The following is a 21,337-nucleotide window of genomic DNA, read 5'->3' on the forward strand; positions in this document are numbered from 1 at the left end:
CCACACTGTACTTTGGGCTGAGCCTCTAATACTTTCCTTGAAGATCCAGAAACACTTACTGTGTTAACAACATTAAGCACACTGTAACATTTCACTTTCTAGCATGTTCTTTTGTGTCTGCACAAAATTTGACTGCTTTAGGGTTTTCAGTATTTCTATTAGGATCAATAAAATATTATTAATGCTATTACCATGAGGTTTTTCTAAAGTAATCCCCAGAAAGTTAATTCAGTATTTAGAAGAAAGACACCCAGAAAAAAAAAAACAAACTTTTCCCCCTCAAAACCTTCAAATCTTAGTCAAATTTGTCCACAGTATATTATCTGGGAGCCTGGCTTTTTTGTCCCCTGATGCTAAGTGGGCCAGTGGACTAAGCATACACAGGAAACCTGCCCAATTCCTTTAAGCCAGTCATGAAGGGAGGGAGGCCACCTAAGTGGATCCGCTGGTCACAGAAACATCAACACGACCCTAGAACCTAACACAGAGCCTCGCACAAGTCAGGCAATTGATTAGAGCTTGATAGACTGAATTAATCTAGACACTTACAAGTTAGGGGCCCAAAACATCACCCGAAGTAGCACAGGTCACCCTGTAACTGAAGATGTTTCTGTGCCCAGCTATTGACAACATCTGGGAACTTGCTGCCTCATGCACGTTGCTTAGGGGGGAAGGTACACACTATTACTTTTGCCTTTGAAAAGGAGCTCAGGGTGACCCCAAACTTCTGAGGAACAAAGTTCAATCTTTACATTAAAGCAATTATTACAAAATGCAGGCTGTGCACCTGACATTCAATTTCTGAATGTTCTTTGTCTCCTGGAATTCACTGATTCACATTCTAGCAAATACAGAATTTATTGGGCTTCTCAAATGTCAGTGTTCTCAAGTTCAGAACTGCATAGGCTTTGGGGGGCTTGTTATAAACAGAGATGCCTGAATTCTACTCTTGCAGATTCTGAGATTCTGATTTGTAGGTGTGGATCTTTTACTTTCTCCAAACTTTTCACTGATAATTTTTTTTTTTTTTTGGTAGTACAGGAATTTGCAAAATACAACTCAGTGACCTAGCAGAAGGTTCCTCTGATGTGGACAGAGAATGACCAAGGCAAGTCAACAGATTTTCCTTTCTCCTTAACAAGCAAAAGAGTCTTCTAGAACAAGGTCTCATTTTAATCAGGTTCTCAGGTGGTGCAGAGGCACCTTGGAGTTTGAGAAATACTATATTCAACACACAAAAACAGAATAGAACTTGTTTTTTTTCCAGGGGGGAGGTTCAGGGCAGTTCAGAGAGAGAGAGAAAGCAGCATACCACCGAGGGATCTTGTTAAAAACACAGATTCTGACTTATTCTAAGATGCCGCATTTTTAACATTTCCAGTGATGCTGCTGCTACTGTTGCTTGGAATACATTTTGAGTAACAAAGGTTAAGAGTGAAGGCTGGAGGCAGGGAGCAGGAGTTCCACAAACCGACATCAAGTCCTGGTTTCCCGACCTTACTAGCTGTGTGACAGTGGGCTGGTTACTTCTTTATCAGAAAAATGGGAGTTGAGGGGAGCAAAGAATAGCACTGATCCATGTACAGGTGTGAGAGCTGGACCATAAAGAAGGATGAGCACCAAAGAATTGATGCTTTCAAACTGGTGCTGGAGAAGACTTTTGAGAGTCCCCTGGACAGTAAGGAGATCAAACCAGTCCATCCTAAAGGAAATCAACCCTGGATATTCATTCGAAGGACTGATGCTTTGGCCACCTGATGGAAAGAGCTGACTCATTGGGAAAGACCCTGATGCTGGGAAAGATTGAAGGCAGGAGGAGAAGGGAAGGACAGAGGATGAGATGGTTGGATGGCATCACCTACTCAATGGGCATGAGTTTGAGCAAACTCTGGGAGATGGTGAAGGACAGGGAAGCCTGGCGTGCTGCAGTCTATGGGGTCACAGAGTCAGACACACTTAGCGACTGAACAACAACAAGAGTATTTGGGTGAGAACTGTATCTCAGCACAGAAGCACTTACAAGGTGCTTACCACAGCTCAAGGACATAGTAACAAACTGACATGCTAACAAATGGGACTCTATCACGGAAAGTTATCAACTTCTCATTTTAAGATTAAGCTGTAATAACCTAGTGGGGTGGGAAAAGGTGGGAGGTGGGAGAGAGATTCGAGAATGAGGGGACATATGTACACCTATGGTTAATTCATGTTGATGTATGACAGAAATCAAATCAATATTGTAAAGCAATCATCAATCAATTAAAAATAGATAAAAATTTTTTTTAAGTTAAGTTTTCAGTCTCATGAAAGCCACCTGAATGAGTGTTTCTGCCTGGCAGTCTCGGTTGCCACACTGCTTTGCCAAATTATATACAAGTTTAGCTGCAACTGTGTTTTCTGGTCACGGGCTTCAGCTGAGCAGGATGATACTCCAAGGACTTAGACCCACATATTCAGACTGTGGGTGCTCCCTGGGCTGCTGCCGACCCACTGGGTCTGGAAGCACAGGGTCACAGTGGGACTAGGCTAGTTCTATTCCATGGTGGTTGCTATTTCCAGCTCATGTTTATGAAATACATATAACTTTAAGGCTTTACCAAGAGAGAGCCTTCCCTCTGTGGTTGATTTTCAGAGTCATAATTACCCTCTTATTACAAGTCAGTGTTCTGGGCTCTGACTCCCCTGGGTTCTCATGGCCGGCTTGTGGGACAGCCAGAGGTATAACACTGGTCAAATCTGCTGACCATGCCATTCTGAGCTAGCAGACTTGGCAGCCTTGTCAAGGGTTTGAGTGGGTTTGGAAGTGGCTCGAGCAGAATCTTGCTTCTCTGAAAGAAATCTGCTTCATGGTCTGAGTTGCCCACTTTTAAAACTCTGAATGCTCTGAACAAGAGCCTGGTGCTAAGACTGTCACGATTTGAGAGTAGAGGATTACCAGGACAGCCAATGACCAATATCCTCCAGCATCCTCTAAGGTCCAAGAGAATGACTGTAGAAACATAGGTGTCATGGAATTTTAGAGTGACACATAACTCAGGGTTGCAACAACAGCAAGATGTTCAGATAACTGTGTTATCAACATGCTCATGTGCAAGGAGTCATTAAGCACCTTGCTCTACTTTCTCCAGCTCAAATTTCCTCTTTGACTGCTCCCTGCATTCTAGCCTTTGATCAGGGGAAGTAAGACTCTTTTCCTGTGATTAGATACCCTGGTAGCCAGAGGGAATTCTTCCAGGCATGAATATTCTTTCATTAATGACAGTCTCCTTTTTTTCTCTTTTTCTTTCTTGTTCTTTTTAAATCGTCACTCACAACTGAGATGATTTCTCCCTTATTTTAAATAACCTTATAATTAGCTAAATAGTTCACAGATATGAGTTAAAGCCAAACTGTTGGTTCTGCCTCTTCTTGCCCCCCCCCCCACACCTCCCTACTATTTAGCACCAATATAGGGCTTGCATGCATGCATGCTAAGTTGCTTCAGTCGTGTCCGACTCTGTGCGACCCTGTGGACAGCAGCCCACTGGGCTCCTCTGTCCCCAGGATTCTCCAGGCAAGAATACGGGAGTGGGTTGCCATCTACTTCTCTTCAATTTAGGGCAGCAGTCCCCAAACCTTTTTGGCACTCAGGGACAGGTTTGGTGGAAGACAAGTTTTACATGGACCAGGGGTGGTTTGGGGATGATTCAAGCACATTACATTAATTGTGCCCTTTATTTCTATTACTATTACATCAGCTTCAGCTCAGATCATCAGGCAATAGACCCTGGAGGTTGGGTGCGCCTCATTAAGGGAATTTGCAGATGGGATAGGGGGACCCAGCAAAAAGTCCTCGCATGAGAACAGACAGTGGGGCAAGAAAATGGATTCTCTCTCCTCTTTTCTAGAAGCCAAGACCCCAATCCCGATAGCCAGGCAGCAAATAGGTACCTCTTCAGAAGAGGGCTCTGTGGTCCCCATGGAAGCAAGTCCTCTTGGATTTCCTGGTGAGTTGCCAGGAGTCTGCTGGCCCGGGTTCAGCACTGCTGTGCACGGTACTGCCCTTTCTGGACCATGCGTGGTGGGGCAGGTCCTGAGATAAGGACCACTGGGTCCTCTCAACTACCTCTCTCATAAGAGGTAGTAGGTTTGGGAGAAGGGAGAGGGAGATGAGGAAAGATACTTTGTTTCAGGAAAACATGAGCTCCCAGTAGACAGGAAAGACTTGAGCTGATAAAAGGAAGACTTTATTCCCTTGGAAGAAAGAATACCTGCCACAGAATCCCAATCCCAAATCCAAGTATAGGGGGAAGCTGGAGAGCAAGGGACAATGAGGTGTTTGACAGCAGATGCAACCTATGGGCAAAGCTGGGTCCCTGGGGAAGGGAAAACACGTTCTTTAGACCATGTGAAGAAGTATCAATATATGGCAGGCGGGTCCTCAGTCCTGAACTTTGGTTAAGCCAAATGAGCTTTTAAAAACAAAGGAAAACTGCTGTTTCTGATGGGGGTCATAGATATTTAACGAACATACCTGCACTGAAGACTTAGCTCAGGGATTTTTATGGTAATTAGAGAAGGAGGAGCCCTGAAGAATTGATGCTTTCGAACTGTGGTGCTGGAGAAAAGTGTTGAGAGTCCCTTGGACTGCAAGGAGATCCAAGCAGTCAATTCTAAAGGAAATCAGTCCTGAATATTCATTAGAAGGACTGATGCTGAAGCTGAAGCTCCAATACTTTGGGCACCTGATGTGAAAAACTGACTCGTTTGAAAAGACCCTGATGCTGGGAAAGATTGAAGGTGGGAGGAGAAAGGGGTGGCAGAGGATGAGATGGTTGGATGGCATCACCAACTCAATGGACAAGAGTTTGAGCAAACTCTGGGAGACAGTGAAGGACAGGGAAGCCTGGCATACTGCAGTCCACGGGCTGGCAAAGAGTCCGACATGACTTAGCAACTGAACAACAACAAAATTAAAATACACACTGAATAAAAAACAAGCTCCCTCAGTCTTTTTCCTTAACACAGTGATTATTATTATTTTCATGCTAACCCATTGTGGAAACCCATAGCTTTGCCAGCAAAACAACATCCTGCCACCGTTAAAAGTATGTTACAATTTGTGGCTGTGGACCCAGTATTTGACATGGAGTGGTGTTCTATTTCCACCCAGTTTAATTATATGCTCCCTTTATATATATCATGGATAGCTCACACTAGCAGAATTGTTTTGGCTGGTGAAAAACTGGCCATGACTTGTCATAATAGGCTGGTTTACAGAACCACTGAAGTATAGCTACTGCCCATCATTCGAGAATTATGGCACCATAACAACCCTTTATTTACATATACTGCTGAGACAGTAAAAAAAGCAAATAGATTTCTTAAGTTGAGACAGCAGAAATCTCCCCCCAGGGCATGTGGCCCTCAGTGCGGCAGTAACATCGGCAAGCCTAAATAACTTCAGTGTTTGGCGTCTGTGTTTCAGCAACACATCATTTCATGGGCAGTTCGCAACATTCTAATAATAAAATGGAGTCTAAATTTGGAGTTGGGCTTCACCAACAGTAGATGGTAATGTACACAGCGGAATCTCTATGTGATTTGTGAGGAAGGTTTAAATTTGCTAATCACACTCCCACTGAGAGATTCCACAGAGGGCCTGAAGTGGAATCAGATGGCAAAGCCTTCAGCCAGGAGAGCCTGACCTAGTTTACGTTAACTCAGATCCTGCATCTGAGTAAAGTCAGGGATTCTTTCATCTTCAGACTCTGAAAGAGTCTTAGCTTTCCCCTCATACAACAGAAACCCTCTATAAATCCACACCATCCCTGCCTCTCTCCCCCTTTTTTTGCCTACTCCATTCTGTCCTCTTCATGATCTCTGGGGAAAATTTTACTGGGGTAAAGCATCATTGCTCTCATTGACTGTCTTGATAGTTCATGTAAATTGCCTTCTCCTTGTTCTTTTGGAGTTGCACTAGACTTGTTTGTAATACACACATTTTAAAAGCTTCCTCCAAAACATCTCTTCACTTCTGTTTCTAGGGTGGTGTATTCACCCTCAGGTGCCCTTTAGCTTCTAGTAAAGTCCCATGTCTGCCTGTGAAAGGGTAGTGCATGGTCATTACGACTCAGATTGTTACCAGTCTTTCTGCAGTGATATGCAAGTGGTCCAAAGGGGGCAGATACTTCAAAGGGCATCCTGTTCCTTCAGGCTGCTGAGACCTGGGAAGGTGTAGAGAGGATAGGGAGAGGGCTCCAGACAGCACCTTGCAGGCCCCTGCAGCTGGCCTGCTGAGCCCTTGGGATTCTGCAAAGCGACTGGCTCCTGTAATTGCCAACTTCCATCAGGGGGTTAAGAGGCTGAGCCAGCACGGGCGGAATCCACCTCTCTGGGAGAGCGCTTGGGTTGGTGATGCTTGAGAGAGTGGTCTGGCAGGTCTGCCTCCCCCCACCATCCCACCCGCTATCCCCCCCACCTCAGCCTCCCCCCCCCCGGTGGCGGGAGCCCAGGGCGCTCACCTCCGGAGGCCAGGCCGGCACAGCTGCCTCCGTGCTGGCAGGGCCCACGCTCGCAGGCGTCGGGGTAGAGCACGCAGCCCAGCTTCAGCTCCGTCAGGCCCACCACCTCGGCGAAGCTGCTGCGCTTGTTCTGCAGCGGCAGCTCATTGTCATTCAGCACCACAGAGTCCAGGCAGCCCTGGAAGCCACTCAGCACCTGCGTGGCCCGTGCGTCGGTCAGGCTGCGGATGCTGTCCGCCTGCACCAGGGCGCCGAAGTAGATGGCGCTCTCGGTGCCCAGCTTCTGGAAGTAGAGGGGCGCCCGGCGGCGCTCCACGTAGCTGTCGTCCAGGGCCAGGCTGGTGAAGTTGCGGTTGAGCTCCAGGAAGACTGAGTGCCAGCTCCCGTCATTGACTGCACGGCCCGAGATGCCCAGGATGCCGGGGCCACTGCCACAGTCCAGCTGAAACCACAGCCTGCCGTCCACGATCTGTGCGGAACCAACACCGGGGTGCTTTTCAACGTGCATCTGGCCGTGCTCTCTTGGGCACCCCGTTCCCAACCCCCGTTCCCAACTTGGCTGTTGATCCACGTACAAATCTGCTATGGTTTGGTTTTTAATAATTACGCTTTCTCCTCATTATATGCCATGCAAATGCATACCTGAGATTTCACAAATTGTCTTGTAATTAGCAATAGGAGTGCAGGCTCAGAAATCCACACTAATATTTCAGAATACTCCTATTGTGCCCATCTTCATCCTTTAAAAATTCACCGCAGTCTTCTGTTTAGGGGGGTCATTTGTTCTGTGCGCCCTTCCAAACTATGACCAGCACAGAGTGAGTTCTGTAAACTCATTAATATTCATTTACAAATATTGTTTGAACATCTACTGTGTGCCAAGCAGAGTGGCAGTGCCTGTGAGGACCACCGAGCAGGGTGTCACCCCTGTCCTCCTTGGGCTTCTGTTTGAGCGGGGACACGGCCATGAGTCTAATAAGCCCAGAAACACATGTATATGCCCCAAGAAAGTCTGTGCGACTGTGCTGTAGGGGGTGAAGGAGGCCACGTAGATGTCTTACTTTCCAGCTTCATGCATGTGTAAAGTTTATAAACTCTCTTATTAAGTGCTAGCCATCTCCTTACAACAGTTCTTCAGGGTTGCTATTCATCATTTAGGTTAAGATTATCTTAAAAAGTCCTCAGGGCTTGGCCAGTGGCTAGGAACATATGTATGTTCACTGCTACATTAAAAAGGGATAACCAACAAGGACCTACTGTGCAGCCCAGGGAACTCTGCTCAGCGTTATGTGGCAGCCTGGATGCGAGGGGCTTCGGGGGAGATTATACGGCTGAGTCTCTTCACTGCTCACCTGAGACTATAGCAACACTTAATCAGCTATATCTCAATACAAAATAAAAAATTTGAGAAAAAAAGAATGGATGTGTATTTCATGACCTCAGGAGCTCCAGAAGGATCTGGCCAACTGTGCACACCTTACAGATACTCCCAGCCCTTGGTCTGGGGTCAGCTACAGAGAACGGCCTGCTGTTTCTGTCGCCCTGGTGAGGGAAGGCACCCAGGTCTCCCCCGCCCCAAGCAGGCTAACTCCAAAAGGACAGCAAACTCAGGGACATGTGCCACCCGAGGATGCCAGCAGGCCGAATGCTGCTGGGCCGGTCCTGGTCCTCCAGGGAGAGCCAGGATCAGCTGCTGTGGAGGAGACAGGCTGGCCTTTCCTCTGTTGCCCAGCCTCATGTGCATTTCTCAGAGATGCAAGATGGTATGAGGATCTGGGGAATGAAGGCCAGAGCACTGTCTCGTCAGCAAGTCAGTATTGGGCCATGAAGGGCTTCACGGCCAGAAAGCATGAAACAGAAGCTATAGTTCTGTCCTTTGTGAACCAGCAGAAGAACCCAGTGGAGGCTAGCCTCTGAGTCTCACCAGGGCAGCCAGCCTTCACCTAGGATCTGCCGACAGGCGCAGTCTTGTGCCAGGACCTGGGGAGAGAGCAGGAGCTTGTAGAGAGAGAAAGGGAAACGGGCAGAGGGGAAGGCACGGGGGCGCTCAGGGCACTGGGGCCAGGGAAGTGCCAGTGTCACAGAAATAACCTGAATCCATCTTTCCAAGATGCATTTGGCTCCCGACAGGCCTGTTAGGGACGGGTACACCACCACGCACCCTCACAAATGGGATGCTTTTCTATGCCTCAGCATTTTTTGCAGGCAACTAATTCCTAGGGACTCTCACTTCTGCCACTGAGACTCCATGAACTCATTGGCACCCTCTCTTCCTACATATAAAGTTTATGCCACATAATATGTGTATATGAAAGGCAGGAGGCTCTGTGAACCAGGCAGAGCCTTGGGATTTAGGAACGAGAATCAAATTCCAGCTTTGTCATGTATCACACAAGTTCCCTAGAGAGAACTGGTTGGCGTCTGGGTTTGAAAAGTGAAAGTGTTAGTTTTTCAGTCCTGTCTGACTCTTTGCAACCCCATGCACTGTAGCCCGCCAGGCTTCTCTGTCCATGGGATTCTCCAGGCCAGAATACTGGGGTGGGCTGGCATTCCCCTCACCAGTGATCTTCCCAACCCAGGGATTAAACCCAGGTCTCCCACATTGTAGGCAGATTCTTTACTGTCTGAACCACAAGGGAAGCTCTGGGTTTAAGACCCCTTATAGAGAAAGCAAAGAGAACTGCTGTGGCTTATTTTACAATGAGAATGAGTCCACTACAGAATTGTCAGCCACCTTGTACACGGTACATACATCCTGTGCTTGGTAATACAAATGTATGCAGGCAAAAAGACTGGAGACAAATTTTTATTTTCAGAGATCATTCATGTGTAATCTATGCTGTTGTTTTTGTCATTTTTTTGGTTGTTGTTCAACAAAATGTACTGAATGAATATTATAAATCATTCCAGAATACTTGCTCAGTGACAACTCCTGGATAATATCCATATTTTTATTTCAATGTCAGTAATAAAATGATCAAATGTGACTTTGGGGACTACCTGCCTCTGGCATAGTCCATCTGCTGTAGTGTTCAGTGGCTGTAGAGTCTATAGGGGTCCCCAGTCTATCAGGGAAAATCTTGGAGTGAGTGTGCACATCATCTAAGGTTTTGTAAAAGGATGTATTTAATTAATATATTACTTGGTACATTCCCCTCCCTAACCCTAACCCCCATCTCTTGGGATAATAATCAAGCTACAAATTCATCCAGGAGAACTTATGTGGCTCTGATGTAGTCACATACATAGATGCTCTATCACTAAGGAAGACAAAATTATCTCATGGTAATACAGTGTATTGTTAAGCTTACTGTTTTGTTTTCCCTATTGAAAAAAATAACAGCAACAACACAGCTGAGTGAATAGAAAGCCACATACCTAAACGACCCCAAGCTTTTGAAAACCAAAGTGACTCATACCTTCTAAATTCTAGGAGTTTGGAATTTTAAGCCTTGTCCAGATGACAAACTAGAATGCTGATACCAAAATCTACCTTGTAAAAAGTCAATATCTGGCTATTTTACAAGTATATTATGCCAAGAGGTGGAGAAGGCAATGGCATCCCACTCCAGTACTCTTTCCTGGAGAATCCCATGGACAGAGGAGCCTGGTAGGCAGCAGTCCATGGGGTCGCTACTAGTCAGACACGACTGAGTGACTTCACTTTCACTTTTCACTTTCATGCATTGGAGAAGGAAATGGCAACCCACTCCAGTGTTCTTGCCTTGAGAATCCCAGGGACAGGGGAGCCTGGTGGGCTGCCATCTATGGAGTGGCACAGAGTCGGACACGACTGAAGCGACTTAGCATGCCAAGAGGAAGAGAGAATGCTTTCATATCTGAGTCCTCTCAACTTGGAAAATTATACTCTGATCATATTTAGTTTTTCTGTCTTCAGAATGGAGTTTATCCAGTTTTAAAGAATCTCTCTTTTAAGAGGACAAAGCTTCTTCAAAACAGAGGGCAAGTTAGTTTAACAGAAACTGAAGTGTACGTGAAACTATAAGAAAAGTCTACAGCAAGGATCTGAAATGGTGTGTTTGTCGGGGTGGAGAAGTGGAGACAGGCAGGCAACGTGTTCAATTAAAGCATAATGTCACAAAAGGTGCAGGTATTCAGGGTTGTCTGAAATCAGCGATATGCTTTAATCTGGATCTTCAGTGGCTTGGGTTTAGGGAGACAAATTATCAGAGATATAAGTCACCTTGTAAGAAAGCAGGATTTTGCATAAGAAAGTATCAATTACAGTGCAAAGTCTGACTGCTTCAGACTGTGTGTGGCTCTGGAAGTACACATCATTATGAACTTGCAAGAAGGTAACAAATACTCTTTGAAAGGGAATGTGTCAAAAACCTATTTTTAAGATGGCCATTAATAGTTACCTGGCAAACAGTAGGATGGATACAATAAAGGTAAGGTCCTAGTAGAGGCAGAAGGGATTAAGAAGAGGTGGCAAGAATACACAGAACTGCACAAAAAGGTCTTAATGACATGGATAACCACGATGGTGTGATCACTCACTTAGAGCCAGACATCCTGGATGCAAAGTCAAGTGGGCCTTAGGAAGCATCACTTCGAACAAAGCCAGTGGAGCTGATGGAGTTCCAGCTAAGCTATTTCAAATCCTAAAAGATGATGCTGTTCAAGTGCTGTTAGTAGAGGCAGAAGGGATTAAGAAGAGGTGGCAAGAATACACAGAACTGCACAAAAAGGTCTTAATGACATGGATAACCACGATGGTGTGATCACTCACTTAGAGCCAGACATCCTGGATGCAAAGTCAAGTGGGCCTTAGGAAGCATCACTTCGAACAAAGCCAGTGGAGCTGATGGAGTTCCAGCTAAGCTATTTCAAATCCTAAAAGATGATGCTGTTCAAGTGCTGTATTCAATATGCCAGCAAATCTGGGAAACTCAGCAGTGCACAGAGGACTGGAAAATGTTAGTTTTCATTCCAATCCCAAAGAAGGGCAGTTCCAAAGAATGTTCAAAGTACTGAACAATTGCACTCATTTCACATGTTATGCTCAAAATCCTTCAAGCTACATGAACTGAGAATTTCCAGATGTACAAGCTGGGTTTCGAAAAAGAAGAGGAATCAAAGATCAAACTGTCAACATTCATTGGATCACAAAGAAAGCAAGCGAGTTCCAGAAAAACATCTGCTTCATTGACTATGCAAAAGCCCTTGACTCTGTGGATCACAACAAACTGTGGGAAATTCATAAAGAGAAGGAAATACCAGACCAACTTACTTGTCTCCTGAGAAGCTTGTATGCAGGTCAAGAAGCAACTGTTAGAACCTTATGTGGAACAACAGACTGGTTCAAAATTGTCACCCTGTTATACGCAGAGTACATCAAGTGAAATGCCAGGCTGGATGAAGCACCAGCTGGAATCAAGGTTGCTGGGAGAAATATCAACAACCTCAGATATGCAGGTGATACTACTTTAGTGGCAGAAAGTGAAGAGGAACTAAAGAGCCTCTTGATGAGGGTAAAAGATGAGAGTGAAAAAGTTGGCTTAAAACTCAATATTCAAACAACTAAGATCATGGCATCTGGGCCCATCACTTCATGGCAAATAGAAGTGGAAAATGTGGAAACAGTGACAGATTTTATTTTCTTGGGCTCCAAGTCTCCAAAATCACTGTGAACAGTGACTTCAGCCATGAGCTTAAAAGACGTTTGCTCCCTGGAAGAAAAGCTATAAAAAACTAGACAGAGTATTAAAAAGCAGAGACATCACTTTGCTGACAAACATCCATATAGTCAAAGCTATGGTTTTTCCAGTAGTCATGTATGGATGTAAGAGTTGGACCATAAAGAAGGTTGAGTGGTGAAAAACTGATGCTTTCAAATTGTTTTGCCTGAGAAGATTCTTGAAAGTCCCTTGGACTGCAAGGAGATTACACCAGTCAATCCTAAAGGATATCAACCCTGAATATTCATTGGAAGGACTGATGCTGAAGCCGAAGAGCCAATCTTTGGCCACATGATGCAAACAGCCAACTCATTGGAAAAGACTGTGGTGCTGGGAAAGACTGGAGACAAAAGAATAGAGCAACAGAGGATGGGATGGTCCGATGGCATCGCTGACTCAATGGACATGAACTTGAGCAAATGCCAGGAGACAGTGAAGGACAGGGAAGCCTGGTGTGCTGCAGTCCATGGAGTTGCAAAAGCTGGACATCACTGAGCGACTGAACAACAACATACAGTAGATGCTCACAAAATATAGTTTTAATGAATACACAATGAATAAATCTCAGTCCTCTGAATCTCTTCTTTTGATAAACAGTGTAGTACTCCTGATCTGCTTGCCACTGCCAGAGGTCAGCTCCACTACTGATTAGTTAAGGCAAGTCATTGATGCTCTCTGAACCTCAGTTTTCTTAGAGGTGAAAAAGTAGACACTCACACGTGTGCACAAGAGAGTGAGAATAAAAATACATGGAAGCTGCTGTAAAGCACAGGGAGCTTAGTCTGGCGCTCTGTAATGACCTAGAGGGATGGCGGGATGGGAGGGAGGTTCAAGAGTGGGGATGCAGGTATACACACACTATTCACGTTGTACAGCAGAACTAACACAACAACTTCCCTGGCAGCTCAGATGGTGAAGGAGCTTCCTCACACACAGGGTCATGCAGTACACTAACGCATACATGTGGAATTTAGAAAGATGGCAACGACAAGCCTGTATGTGAGACAGCAAAAGAGACACAGATGTATAGAACAGTCTTTTGGACTCTGTGGGAGAGGGCAAGGGTGGGATGATTTGGGAGAATGGCATTGAAACGTGTATAATATCATATATGAAACGAATCACCATTCCAGGTTCGATGCATGATACTGGATGCTAGGGGCTGGTGCACTGAGACGACCCAGAGGGATGGTACAGGGAGGGAGGAGGGAGGGGGCTTCAGGATGGGGAACATGTGTATACCTGTGGCGGATTCATGTTGATGTATGGCAAAACCAATACAATATTGTAAAGTAATTAACCTCCAATTAAAATAAATAAATTTATATTTAAAAAATTATAAAAAAAAAAGAATCTTCCTGCAGTGCAGGAAATTCAGGTTTGATCCCTGGGTAGGGGAGATCCCCTGGAGAAGGAAATGGAAACCCACTCCAGTATTCTTGCCTGGAGAATTCCATGGACAGAGGAGCCTGGCGGGCTACAGTTCCCAGGATTGCAAAAAATCAGACGTGACTGAGTGAAAAGCAGTTAAACTGGGCTTCCCAGGCGGTGCTAGTGGTAAAGAACCTGTCTGCCAATGCAGGAGACTTAAAGAGACTCAGGTTGGATCCCTGGGTTAGGAGGATCCTTTGGAGAAGGAAATGGCAACACACTCCAGTATTTTTGCCTGGAGAATTCCATGGACAGAGGAGCCTGGAGGGCTACAGTCCACAGGGTCGCAGAGTTGGACGCAATGGAAGAGACTTAGCACACACACTAACGAGCAAGTACTTCTTGTACTTTTACTATAATATTGGACCTGAAAGACTAGCATAGGGAAAAATATTACTTGTGTCTTGGGAATCTCTCCTAGTGATCCAACATGTTTCTTTTATAGGTTTGAGGAGAGCCACGGAACCTATCCCACCATTTTCATCATGACTTTGGCTGCCAGGAAATTCAGAGCTATGGTCTGTGTTCAGCGAATCCCTGGTCTAGATTTTTCAATGGTCTGTTCATCCCTATTTTACTAGTTGAATGTTAGCCTTTTCTTTCATATATTTTCAAAAGTTCAAGTATAATTAACTTATATTAGTTTCAGGTGTGTTACATGGCGAATCAATATTTTTATACATTACAAAACGATCATCACTGTTGAGTCTAGCTACTATCTGTTGCTGTACACAGTTATTACAGTATTACTGACCACATTCCCCATGCCATATATTACATCCTCATGGCTTATTTATAACTGGAAGGCTGTCCCTCCTGATCCCCTTCCCCTAATTCACCTATCCCTGTTTTCATCTTAATGGTGCTTTGATTTTATCACTTTTGAATTTTTACAGTGAGCCTAGAATCTCTTTTGGAAGTGACAAAGTATCAATCGTAAACAGAAGGATGAGCGCCTCCTTGTCCATGAGCATGTTCATTTCCTGAGGTCTCCATGCAATTCTTCAACTGTCTTCGAGGGGTACCCGCTACCTTGCAGGTCATCTTAAGTACTTTTTAGAGAATGTGCTTTAGCTGGGAAAATATAAACAACCAAGAGGTGCAATTTAAACAAAGCACTGCAGCATAGTCATTGAACCAAAGTACAAGGCACACACTGAACCTAGAGCCAATGAAATTAAATCTTGCATGAGGCTGAAAATGTTAAGCAAACAGATTCAACTCCCCTAAGTGGATATTCCTGGCGACTGCAGGGGAGTATCCGCAGTAGTTTGGTACAGCTGTGTCCCGCTTTGGGCAAAGCCAACATATGAAAAGCAAACTTACCCAAAAGACAGATTGGGGCGGGGGTGATTATTCACATCTCAGAGGGACTAATGGAAGGGTTCCTTCAAATAGCAAGCATCCCTGGTTTATTAGAATCCCGTTTATAGAGATTCAATTTACACAACTCTCAGAAACATACTTGGCTCATGAAATACAATATACCTTAGGAGCAAGAGCTGCATAAAAGTTGAATTATTCTTCTTTCCCATCCCTAGGGTTCTGCACATTTTAGACGTTTGCCAGTGAAGTGTCAAATGACACGTTCCATTTTAGGATCAAGCCATACATATCCCATATTTTTGTTCTCTCTCAAATTTAATGCTATTTAAAAGAACTGCTAATAGAAAGTATTTGCTTCCTAAGGATGTTCAGTAGCTGCCAGTCCTCTTAAAGCTGGAAGGAGAGAGGGGAAGGTCAGTGACACCTGGGCAGGGTCCCTGGAGCTGCAACCTCTCTCTACATGAGCAGAGTGCCTTCCTAGTAATCATACAACCCTGCCTCTCAGGGCTGTTTAGGATGGAGGGGACACATGTATACCTACGGCCGACTCATATCGATGTATGGAGGAAACCATCGCAATATTGTAAAGTAACTATCCTCCCATTAAAATGAATATATAAATTAAAAAAATAAAATTAAAAAAAAGAAAGTGAGCTAAGGATGCTAGGAAGCTTGCTTCAATAGCCAGGAGGTTAAAAAGACAGGACTTAGGTTTTTGAATTTATCCTCTTCCATCATGAAGATCTGATTTGAATTCACTGTTTTCTAAAACTGTGCATCCCAAGTGTTTCTCTCTCTCTCTTTTTTAATAAATCTGTCCAAAACTTTTCTAGGTGGTGTACTTTCTTTTTTTTTTATTTTTTGGCCCTTAGGCATGCAGGATCTTCGTTCCCAACCAAGGACTGAACCCTAACACTACACTGTAAGTGTGGGAGCCTTACCACTGGGCCACCAGGGAATTCCCTTGTTTTTTTTTTTGAAAACACTGTTTTCCTAACGGGGCTGAAATGATTCTCTGATTTGAGTGAGTCAGGGTAGCGGGAGATTCCTCATGAAAGTGGCCAACTTTAAACTCCAGCTCGCGGCTCACTCCCTCCGCACAGAGCCTGGAGTTCCAGAGGCAGGTGTATGAAGTCTATGTGGCGGGGGGGCCGTCGCATCTCCTCCCTCCAGGATTAAAGCCTGAGTCATCTAACCAGCAGCAGCATCTAACCTAACAAACAGCCAAAGCACAGGCGCTAACACAGCCCACCACGATCCCCGTTGCGCCGAGGGGCAGAGCAGCAGGAAGGAGAAGACCGCCCGCCATTTCTCCGTGGATGAGCGGGTCCTGTTGGACAGACGCCACCCACCTCTGAAGGCACGTCCAGAGGGAAAGTGTTCCATTAAACATGGCTCCCTCCTAGGCCCCCTTCCCCTCCCATCCAGAAGGCTTAGTCTTGTCTACAGAAGCCCACTTGGTTTTGGATGGAATGAGTTGTAGTAACAACATTGAAATGGCACCCCACTGCAGTACTCTCGCCTGGAAAACCCCATGGACGGAGGAGCCTGGTGGGCTGCAGTCCATGGCGTCACTAAGAGTTGGACATGACTGAGCGACTTCACTTTCACTTTTCACTTTCATGCATTGGAGAAGGAAATGGCAACCCACTCCAGTGTTCTTGCCTGGAGAATCCCAGGGACAGTGGAGCCTGATTGGTTGCCATCTATGGGGTCGCACAGAGTCGGACACGACTGAAGCGACTTAGCAGCAGCAGCAGCAGCAGCAGCAACACTGAAAGCCGGAGACAGCAACGGGATGGAAAGCGTGGTGTGAGCGAGACTGGAGGCGAGGCCAGGCTCGGCACGCTGTAGCCGTACAACCTTGTAAGTAATCCAACCTCTCTGAACCTCTCATGTCCAACTCTTCACGACCCCATGGACTGTAGCCCACCAAGCTCCTCTGTCCAGGGATTTCCCAGGCAAGAATGCTGGAGTGGGTTTCCAGGCCCTCCTCCAGGGGGTCTTCCCTACCCAAAGATCGAACTTGGGTTTCTTGTGTCTCCATATGGGATCCCAGGTGGCACCAGTGGTGAAGAACCTGCCTGCCAATGCAGGAGATGCAAGAGACTCGGGTTCAATCCCTGGGTCAGGACGATCCCCTCTAAGTGGCAACCCACTCCCGTGTTCTTGCCTGGAGAATCCCATAGACAGAGGAGCCTGGTGGGCTATACAGTCTATGGGGTTGCAAAGAACTGTACATGACTGAGTATATATGGATATAAATAAATCACATTTATTATATTAACTTCATAACACAAACCAAATGAGGCATGTAAAGCTGTTAGTATTATTGCTGCTGTTGTTTTTATGAAGGCATCAGAGGCTCTGATGTGAATACAAATGCAAGACTTGCTCTAAAGGAAATCTAGTGCCTTTGGAGTTTCTGAGGCTGGGAATGATTTTAAAATTAGGCTACTTGGGCCAGAAGAGGGCATATGGAATCTTCTATACCCCAGATCGCCAATGTCCTTCCAGGGCAAGAACAGAAGTGACCTTCAGGGGTCACTGGGGATAGACCCATGTGGTATAAGAGGATACAGTCAGCCTTTTGAAAGGACCACCCCTGCCGTGGAATTGATTAGGAAACACTCTAATGAACTGTTGAGTGATTACAGCTCAGAGGCGGCCAGCCCTTGAACCCACTCTAGAGGGAGGTACCCCAGTCTCCAAAGAGGCAGTTCTGAAGCTGAATGTACGAAAGGAAATGGGGTATTGGCACACTTCCCAGTTTCGCTGCTGTTCCCCTGGCTCTAAACTCAGCTTCTGGTTTCTGAACTTAAAAGACAAAACGATTTCAGACTCCAGTCCAAGAGCCAAAATACTAACATGAGAACTGACTGCAGGAAAAGATAACCCATTTTAATTACCTTCAGTATGATGCAGGGGTTTGCTCTGGTGTACATTATAATCCCGTTGCTTTGCAGGGTCCGCAGACGCAGGGCCAGTTTAAAGTCTTCTTCTTTGCTGTTTTCAGAAAGCCTGTATTTGATGTAACTGTTTCCAGCAAAGCTGAGAGAAGTGTGCCCTGAAAAGACCATGATGAGGAGACACAGATACTTTGAACATCCAGACACCAGAAGGGACCCATGGAATCACCAAACAGCTACCAATCAAGTTGATTAAAGACTGTGGGAAGTTGGCAAAGGCATTGAGGACCAATGATTTTGGATTAAAAACTGGTTCTCCATTTTGGGTCACATTCCAATTTCAAAGTGAAAAAAAATAATATTTAACTAGTCAGATGCCCCAAATCTGAGTTTCTCATGTCAAGGGCAACTTGGTATGTTCTCGAACCAGAATTTTCCTAGAGCCACTAAACTCCCAATTCCTGCTTTCTAAAATTAGCATTAAAAAAAAAAAATTCCTTCATGCCCACCCACACCACTTAGACTCTTGAAAACTTTCACTTCCATGGAACAAGGGAAAGATAAACCATTTTCAAAGAATATCCACATTTCCCAAGTATCCTGATGCTGAACAGCGAACTTAGGTCATTTGCACAAATGTTGAAAAAGGCAATGATACAAACGAAGTTCAAGTTTTGTGCAGTCACAGCTCTACCTTTGACCATGAATTTCAGGCTCCCCTGCCTAGAATGTTTAGTAGCTACCCATATCACCCAATTCTGAGTTCGTTCTCTCTCTCTCTCTTTTTTTTCTTTACTGCCTTCCACTTTATGTTTTAAGAAGCAAAGTAATGGCTGAAAAGCTGTCTCACTGGGATGAAAGTGTGGAAATACACCAAAATGGACGATAATCATGGACAATGAATAATTTTCCATATAGAAAGGAGAAGGGAGATGGACAAAAAGGGACATCTGAAGTTAGGAACAGTACCCTACTGTCACCCTGCAGACCCACCTGCGGTGCATACAGCAGGCATGTTGAGGGTGGGGCAGCATAAGTATCTTAGGGCCTCAGAAGACTTCAAAAGCAAGTATGTGGATTCAGGGACAGCTCTGTTCTTGAAGTCAACTCTGAAAGAGCTCTGGCTTCCATTTTTAAGAATAGTGCTTGTTTTTGCAAAGCCTGAGTTTTTAGAACCCAGTGCTTCACAAGTGCCTTGCACATACTAGATATAATAATATTTTATTCCCATTGTAATTGCTATTATAATCATCACTCAATAAATATTTGTTGGATTCTAAAACTGGTATCAGTGTGCTTGTATCTGCAATACATCCTCTACTAAAAGGGTTCTACTGGTAACAAAAGTGAACGTTACTCCTCTTTTTAGAGGAAAGAAATGGTAGAAGATATATGAATCAAGAGAAGTATTGAAACTGAGTGATGATCAGAAATGGAGGGTCATCTGGATTGGAATAACACAAATACTGACTTTTTTTTTTTCTTTAAGACACAGAGGTGATCACCTCGCCTTTCAGGAACATGCAGTTAGCTGTACATTTGCAGTGGGGAGTCTTACCTGGTCTAGGCTGAGCTTACCCTACAAAGGTCAACTGAACTGGCTCAGCTTCACTTTCTGTTGAGGGGTGAAGGCTCAGAAGATGAAAGGCCATGCCACAGATACTCCAACTCCTCTGCCTAACCAACAGCCTTTTATTTATTTTCTATAATTTCACAGTCTCAGCATGCACATGATGCAGCTGAAACACAGGCTACGGTCTCCCATTATGCAAGGAACCCACAGGCATTGCATGTTCCCTGAGCACAGGCTGCAGCTGCAACAAATTCCAAGTATTTGAGGGGATGCTAGCTGGGGTTCACTCTGAAGGAAAATGTCACATGCAGACAGAATGTCTTCTGGAAGGGCTAGGGCAGTGTAATTTACTCAAGGGCAAAGGCTTCCAGAATATGAAGCTGGACCCTCATCATCCCACCGCACTCTGCACCTGAGCACTCTCCAAGCTTTCCCGGTGGACACTGGCAGAGGAACGGTCTCCTGCTGGCTTCGTAACCAACGCACTGCATGTCCCCTGGACACGGCTTCTCCACACAAGGATCGTTGGCCCCTGGACACAGTCCTCCTGTGACAGAGGAGAACACACATGATCAGTAGAAAGGCAATCGCTCTACACTCTGTAAAGCCCAGGAAGCACAGGATGGTTTGAGAGCTGGGCTCGACAGGCTCTGGGCTGAGAGACAAAGTGCTGCCCAGAGCAGGAAGGCCTGAGTGGGCTTCATCTGCTGCAGGTGCCCACCGGGGGTCTCTGCATCTCCCAAAGCTCCCTGCCGGACTAAGGCAGGATGAGGGCAAAGAGCCAGTGGAGCTCCTCCTTTTAGGCTAAATCAAATGTCAGATATACTAAGGCTGTGAAGTTACTGCTGTGACTTCAGCTGAAGAAAGACCACATGACACAGGCTCTGATAGCCTTTATTGGCTGGGACTCCTGCCTGTTGCTGTTTAGCTGCTAAGTTGGGTCTGATGCTTTTGCCACCCCAAGGACTGTAGCCCACCAGGCTCCTCTGTCCGTGGGATGTTTCAGGCAAGAATACTGGAGTGGGTTGCCACTTCCTACTCCAGGGGACCTTTCAGACCCTTGGATTGAACCCACAACTCCTGTGTTGGCAGATGAATTCTCTACCACTGAGCCACTAGGGAAGACCTGGGGCTTGTGCATACTGGGGGCCACTTGAATGCATCGCTTGTGTTTAGATTTCTTTTGCAACTCCAGGAGATGTTAGTTGTTGCTTTCAGAGGGAGGAAAAAAAGACTTTTATAAAGAAAAGTGACTCACTCTAAATCATGCAAGCACAACTCCCATTGTTTCCGAATCCCTTCTGCTCCCTGCTATTGTATTGATTGGTTGTAAATGTATCCAACATGGTAGAATTATCTTTGGCAAAGGAAGGTTTCCTTTTCACCTGTTCGATGTTCATAGCACAGTGAGATGAAAGGTTAATTCTTCAGAAAGGAAATTCTGGAAAGCAGATTAGCTAATTAAAGTAGAATTCAGGACCCAAGGGAGATTTTCAGAACTGCGAGGATGGCAAACACGGGTTCCCTGAAGGAAATGCACTTCCCAAAGGTCTTAGGTATTTCAAATGTAATTAGGTGAGAGCTTAAATGGTAAAATACTGTAGAAAAGAAGACACAAATTGAAAGCAACCTACAGCTGGGTTAGGCAGTGGCCTGAAGAAGCCCCCCTTCTCTGTGGGGTTCCATTGTACAGTCATTTCTTTGTCTAGGAGAAAGTGGACACTTAATGCCAATAACAGATAAACATTTTAGGAACTTTAATCCTGGAGGGGAGTGATGTAAGAAGCACCAGCAGACTCAGAATTCATAAATCCTGTTTTCCACCAGTTGAGAGCTCAGCCATAAAAGATACTCCTGGCAAGGATCCAGCTTACAAAGTCTTAGAAGATGAAG

General features: G+C 45.3%; 1 protein-coding gene across 1 annotated transcript in view; it reads right to left on the reverse strand.

Moving 5' to 3' along the window:
• Positions 1-21,337, reverse strand: part of FAT3 (FAT atypical cadherin 3) — a 656,439-nt gene that overhangs the window by 25,208 nt on the left and 609,894 nt on the right. Inside the window, exons 19-21 of the mRNA XM_018043498.1 lie at positions 19,857-19,991; positions 17,872-18,029; positions 6,504-6,972 (exon numbers count right to left, since the gene is read on the reverse strand). Of these exons, the coding sequence (XP_017898987.1) occupies positions 6,504-6,972; positions 17,872-18,029; positions 19,857-19,991 (762 nt within the window). The remainder of the gene's footprint in view (positions 1-6,503; positions 6,973-17,871; positions 18,030-19,856; positions 19,992-21,337) is intronic.

The sequence above is a fragment of the Capra hircus genome, chromosome 29, assembly GCF_001704415.2.
Source record: "Capra hircus breed San Clemente chromosome 29, ASM170441v1, whole genome shotgun sequence".
NCBI lineage: Eukaryota > Metazoa > Chordata > Mammalia > Artiodactyla > Bovidae > Capra > Capra hircus.